The sequence below is a fragment of the Carlito syrichta genome, unplaced genomic scaffold, assembly GCF_000164805.1.
Source record: "Carlito syrichta isolate Samal-C Ts95f unplaced genomic scaffold, Tarsius_syrichta-2.0.1 Scaffold302406, whole genome shotgun sequence".
Taxonomy (NCBI): Eukaryota; Metazoa; Chordata; class Mammalia; order Primates; family Tarsiidae; genus Carlito; species Carlito syrichta.
Window position 1 is genome coordinate 122,730 of NW_007246502.1, and position 6,727 is coordinate 129,456.

At 45.4% G+C, this 6,727-nt stretch overlaps 1 protein-coding gene across 2 annotated transcripts in view; it reads right to left on the reverse strand.

Moving 5' to 3' along the window:
- Positions 1–4,652, reverse strand: part of TMEM254 (transmembrane protein 254) — a 7,793-nt gene extending 3,141 nt beyond the window's left edge. Inside the window, exons 1-4 of one of the 2 annotated variants that reach the window (XM_021711613.1) lie at positions 4,539–4,643; positions 1,805–1,908; positions 1,545–1,604; positions 888–915 (exon numbers count right to left, since the gene is read on the reverse strand). In XM_021711613.1, the coding sequence (XP_021567288.1) occupies positions 888–915; positions 1,545–1,604; positions 1,805–1,908; positions 4,539–4,628 (282 nt within the window). In that variant the 5' untranslated portion in view covers positions 4,629–4,643. Of the gene's footprint in view, positions 1–887; positions 916–1,544; positions 1,605–1,804; positions 1,909–4,538 lie in introns of both variants that reach the window. The other variant, XM_008056585.1, reaches the window with a different exon arrangement.
- Positions 4,653–6,727: the final 2,075 nt, after the last annotated feature.

Below are 6,727 nucleotides of genomic sequence, written 5' to 3' on the forward strand. Positions count from 1 at the left end.
GTACAATCACAGCTCACCGCAGCCTTGACTTCCTGGGTTGAGGCTATCCTGCCTCAGTCTCCTGAGTAGCTGGGACTATAGGCATGTACCACCATACCTGGCTAATTAAAAATTTTTTTTTGTAGAGATGAGGTCTCACTATGTTGCCCAGGATGGTCTGGAATTCCTGGGCTCAGGTGATCCTCTCACCTCTGCCTCCCAAAGTGTTGGGATTATAGGCATGAGCCACTATACCTGACCCTGGGATTTCTTAAATATGTTAAGGCCCATTCATATAACAGAGTAATATGCACTAATGTTAATGGATGGGGTAAGTTTATATATGCAAACATGGAAAAACAGGCATATGTGAGCCTGGCACAATGACATGCCTACTACAGTCCCAGCTACTTTGGAGGCTAACACAGGAGGATCATTTGAGCCCAGGAGTTTGAGACCAGCCTTGGCAACATAGCTAAACCTTATTTCCAAAAAAAATAAAATAATGACATGGAAAACAGTTATAGAAGAGTTTATATGTATATGTATAGTTGTTTATAACTGAATAAATTACAATGATATACACTAAGTTATTAGTAGTGACTATTTTGGGGATTATAGGAGGCCTTAATTTTCAATTCATATGCTGAATTTTTAACATAACATGGATATATTTTAACAACAAACGTTTATTTTGAAATGGGAAAAACAACAAAAATGTTTTGATTTGGAAAATAAATTTTATAATCCTAGAAATGTGTAAGATACTTAGCTGCTACTCCACAATATAAGGCTCACTGAACCGCAGTGCATGTTTCCCTGTTCTTCAGAGGGGGTCAAAGCTGGCGGCTGAGCGATCTCGAGAAGGATTTTCCTGGAGTCATTCTAACTTGTTCTCATCCACACACCTTTATCTGTATTCTTAGCTCAGTCTGTCTTTTCTAAAAGACAAAAGATGGTTGGGCATGGTGGTTCACACCTGTAATCTCAGCACTTTGGAAGGCTGAAGCAGGAGGATAGACTGAGCTCAGGAGTATAAGACCAGCCTGGGCTTTTAACTCGCATTGTGTCCCAGAATTATCCATGGAGCTTTGAAAAACAACATATTCCTATGTCTGAAGCAAAACCTACCAGAGCAGAAACTCCTGGTCTGGAAACCAGATGTGCGTATTTTGAAAAAGCTCTTCAGGTGATTTAGTTGTGAAATCAGGATTGAGAATCATTAGCAAAGGTCAATAACTTAGTTTTTTTTCCAAACCAGAAGGCAGACTCCTACCTAGACTTTTGTTCTTTTGGGGCCATCTAGAGAATTTAAAAAAAATAACAAAAGTCAATTTCAATTAAATAACTAAATAATTAATTAACTAACACGAACAAAATGAATTCATTCATCAAACATTTACTGAGTACTCTCTCTGTTCCAGGCTCAGTATTGGGCATGAGGATTCAGCTCTACCCTGACAATGTTCTCAGCCTACAAGTATATGAATTATTTAAATGTAGCTACTCTTAACTTACATTAGATACCAAGAGAGAGGTGACAAAGACCAATTACAAAGACTTACTTGCACAATACCATGGCATACAAGGACTCTCCCACATGAATCAACCAGGCAAGCCAATACCTGAAACAAACAAAAAAAGTCTGTCTAGTTTAAGGTGATAGTTTTCTGCTGATGAAATCTAACCCAGAAACCTCAGAATGAAAGGTGTCTTAACGTGAACTAACAGTACTCTTTGTCAACTACAGGCACTGCAGGTCTTCCAGGTTTCCAGTGAGACCAAAGCTGCAGTGTCCACATCCTGTTTGTGCAGGTCTCCTTACCCATTGCGCAGGAGGGTGTGATGGTGGTCCGCCAAGTACTGAGTGAAGGTGCCCAGGGGCCCAAGACTCTGATAAGGGACACTCTGAGGCCAGAAGACAACCCACTGCAAGAGAACCAGAAGCACATGCCTATTAGGTCACTTAAAATGTTTACCTTTGAGAGATATCTATGAAATAATATTAATTCTATAAAAACAACTACAGATCAAAGAAACTCTGAACAAAGTCATCTGGGCCTCTATTTCTGACTTTTTTCTTTCTTTTTTTTTGAGTTTGAGTCTCATTCTGTTGTCCAGGTTGAAGTGCAGCAGCAGGCTCATGGCCACCGCGGCCTCAACCTGGGGGGTTCACTGTGATTAGCCAGTTTAGGATTTTATAAGAATAATTGCTAACAATTCCAAAATTTATTGTCCCATTCAGATCTCTGTCAAGAGCAATGCTACCTCTCCCATAATGTTACTTCGCATTAAAATTTAAAAACATAAAACATCACATCTTCATAAACCAAGGGGAGTGGAAGGGAGAGCATCTGCCAGCTCCACAGCAGGCCAATTTGAAGTCCCCAAAGCTTTCCTCCAACCATATTCCAAGTAGCCAGAGACACAGAATCGCAGAATAGAAGTGTACCTTTGAAAATGTTCAGTTCAACACTTCCATTTTACATATGAGGCAACAGGACAAAGGTGGTCAGATCTAACACCAACAAACAACACCATGGGCATGACAAACCCCAGTCTCCAGGCTCTCTTGGAAACTGTCCCAATAGCTTTGCCTTCCTTCAAAAAGACACCAATTTAGCCCCCAATCCACTTTTCCATGCGTTTTCCCTTTATCCTATAAACACATTCCTTCTCGGCCAGACAAAAGTCGTTTTTTCTCAGCAGATCTGTCTTGCTCTCAAACCTATGCCACAACAGTTATATGCTCCACCCTTTTCCCCAGTTCAATCCTACCTATACTTTAGGTTTATCCCCATTCTTCCAAGCAACGTAAACTGCCTCGATCATTCTGCTTCGGAAGCTCTAGCCTGGCTTGGCAGGCCTATTGCCGTCGGTCAACTTGACTCCATAAAGGACTTAGACTCGGCTGTTAGTAACCGTGCAGAGAGGCAAGGATGCAAGAACAGGAACACTGCCGGAGACCAGCTTCAGCCGGGTTTAGGGTACCCCAAAGGTGGAGACCGCGTCAGCGACTGGGGGGAAGAAGAGAGAAAGAAAGAGACTGGACCCCAGTCTAGTGGATAAGTGAATGAGTGTTATTGGGAATTACAACGGGTCTTTTACACACAAAGTCAGATGTGGGAGGGGCGTCCCCCACTCACCAGAAACCTTAATCCATAATCCATGAAAACTTAATCAACGATTGCCTTTAAACCCTTTTCATATGATAATCTTAAAATCTCATAAGAAAGGATAACCTAATCAGCGACTGACATATTCTATAAACCTTTTTCATCCTAAACTGATTGATTTATGCCAAGTGAAACAATTGTATAGAAGCTTAAGTATTTATTTTACAAACGAAAGTGGCCCATCCCAGAATGTTTGGAATGTGGCCAGTCCAAAGTTCACAGTGGGCTACCTGCAAGTAACCCAGCCGCATTCTTTCAACAAAATGGCTGTCTTCTAAAACTATATTCTACAATTTACACCTTCAATAAATCCTAAGATCATGACCCAGAAGCCTGCGACCAATACTAAGGCTCTTAGATGTGACACGAGTTTGAATTATAAGTTGTGTGAAAGCCAAAACTGCAGTTTGTGCAAGAATGGGAGCAATGAGCTTCTAGAGTTAGCTTGTGTTTGTCCCGGTCTCCGAGTTTTTATGTTTTGAGCTCACAGGAGCTTAATCTGGTTAGGGCTGAGTAGAAAGGGGCAGGAAATGGGGTCAACAGCTCCCGAACGCATCCTAGTGGTCTCGGGGTGAACGGCCCTTCCTGATCCCTAACGCTCAGTGGGCCTCCGTGGCCGGCTCCCAACAGAACACTTTAAATACAGTCTACAGACCTAACAAACTTTAAACAAAGTCACATGTCTCCATTCTCACTTTCATGATCTAAACGCAACTCTAGAAGTATCCTGAGGAAGCCTTGTGGTTATCAGACCACATCCAGGGTGGATGACACCTGTTCTTAATAAAGCCCACCGAAAACAGTCTCTTATAGAAGTTATGAGCACATTTAACAAGCTTAAAAACTCTTTCATGTCGGAAACCACCCTAAGCGCTCACCGAACCGCCGCGTACACCAGTAACCTAAGCAACCGCCCGGCGCGCGTGCGCACAGACCTCTTTCCCGCCTCGCCCCTCGCCCTACGAGGGCCCGGCGGGGCAAAACAGTGACGCCGCGCCGCCCCACGCCTCACCGCGAAGTATGCCAGCCCCAGGACCGTAACTAGCGCGGGCAAGGGTCTGCTTCTGCGGAAGTAGGTGGTGGCTGCGCCGCCGGCCTCCGACTTCGCCACCACCATGTTGAAAGACCTTGACACTGAGTCCGTCGGGGAGCCGTCCTCGCCCTCCTATGTGAAAAGCCTGGCTAGCCGGTTTTTCAGGGCCTCGAGCACCGGCCAGAGGCCCTAGCAGACGAGTGCGCCTGCGTCTCCTTCCCGAGTCTCGTCCCCTCCTCTCGGCTCGGGACTCGCGGGAGCCGGGATTGCGCTTGCGCAAAATGGATCCAGCGAACAATAGTGCTCCCGCTCCCCTCGCCAGACCGTTGCCGACCGGCGGCTGCCCTTACTGTGTAGTAGCCAAAGGAGAGGATGATAATTGTGAGCCAGGGCAGACTGCCCCTCTGGAAGTAGGCCGCGTCGCCTCCTGCCGCCGCCATGGCCGCACAGTCTCTCTGGGGATGCGGGCCGTGCTGGGCGGGGCGGGGCGGGGCTTCCGCAGCTCCTCCCGCCCACACCCCGCCTTCTCGGGATGGACTCCAGGAGAGCCATCCTGGCGCCTGAACTCCGGCCTAGTGGGCAGGCTGGTTATCATCTTGTAGGGGACACCCTTCTCTGAGTGTCACTTTTCTGGATTTAAGATCAAGGTGTTGAGATAAATGATGTTTTACCAGGAGTCTGATTTTTGCACTTCTGCTGTATGCTGTGAACCTTGAGAATGCCCTTTCTCTTCATAAGATGAATGGAACCCCAAGTGCTTATGAGCAGGGACTGTGAAACAGGCCGCCTGGATTTAAGTCCTGGCTCTGCCTCTGCTACACGTGTAAGTTTAGACTATTTAGCCTGTCTGTGTCTTAGTTTCCCTGCCTGTCAAATGGGGATATATCACTTTCTGGAACCTCAGGGCTTTGGGGTTAGATTAAAGAAAGCACACCAATGTATGGCCCATAGTGCTCTACATGTGTTGGTCGTTATTAATATTGCTTAGTCTTTAGTGTATGTGCCAGGCCGTTGACAGTCATGCCAAACGGTAACTGCATGTTCCAATTCCAGAGAGGGTACTCTCTACAATCTCATGGAATATCCCCAGAACGACTTCAGTTGACATGGAAACCAACTAAGGTTCTGTTTTCTAATTTTTCATGAGTGTCTTGGGCTACAGTGTTTTATTTTTTTGAGTTGGAGTCTCACTCTGTAGCCAAGGCTGGAGTGCAGTGGCACACTCACAGCCACTGCAGCCTCGACTTGCTGGGCTCAGGCAATCCTTCCACCTCAACCTTCCAAGTAGCTGAAACTACAGGCATGCGCTACCACGCCCGGCAAATTTTTTGATTTATTGTAGAGATGAAGTCTCGCCAAGTTGCCCAGGCTGGTCTCAAACCCCTGGACTCAGGCAGTCCTCTCACCTCAGCCTCCCAAAGTGCTGGGATTATAGGCATGTGGCCATAGTATTTTAAAGAAAGAATTTCAGAATGTGGTGCCATCCATTCCCCAGATAAACGACGATGCCTATGAATTTGAAGTTTCAGTGACAAATGGTGTTTTCTTAGTCCTTGTGGTCCCCAATCACACCATCCTCTTGGTTCTTCCTCTCTGAATAACTTCTTGTTTTCTCAGATTTCCTTATATTTCTTCTCCCCTAGATATGTTTTTCATATTATTTTCTTTCTTTGTGTTTTCAGTACCTTTGAAATTTAGTTTTCATCCTCATCTGGATGACTCTAAAACAATTTTCCCTACCTTGGCCTTTCCCCAGTTGCCTGCTGGTCACCTTTACCAATATTACACTTCAAAGACAAGAAGTCCACTGTCATTATCCACAAAGTCAATCTTCACCAATGCTTCCCTTTTGGCTTCCCCTATACCATGTAAAGATTGTAGACTCTAGTCAGCTGTCAAGAGTTCTATTGATTGGGGGGTGAGCTCGCTCGTGGGTGGATGGGTTGTAGGGCATGAAAGAAAAGTTATATTGACTGGGTTTAACCCTTGGTTTAATATTTACTGCCTTACTGAGTCATTCCTGTCACTTCATCAATGAAATGCGTTCCCTTCATTGAATCTGTCCTACGAGTGACAGGATTATCATTTTCTTTTTTTTTTTTTTTTTTGAGTTGAGTTTCACTCTCGCCCAGTCTCGAGTGCAGTGGTACACTCCCGGCCACCGCAGCCTCGACCTACTGGGCTCCAGCGATCCTTCCACCTCAACCTTCCAAGTAGGCGGAACTACAGGTGCGTGCTACCATGCCCGGCTAATTTTTGATTTGTTGTAGAGATGAGGTCTCACCAAGTTGCCCAGGTGGGTCTTGAACCTGCGGGCTCCGGCAATCCACTTGCCTCGGACTCCCAAAGCGCTGGGATTATAGGCTGAGCCACTGAGCCCGGCTAGGATTATCATTTTCAAGTACAGTTCTGATCAAGTGTTTACCCTACGAACACGTTTCAAGAACTTCTCTAATTTTAGGCTATTGTTTTTCAGTATTTCTCTTTTTTTTTTTTGAGTTGGAGTCTCACTTTGTCGCCCAGACTGGAGTGCAGTGGC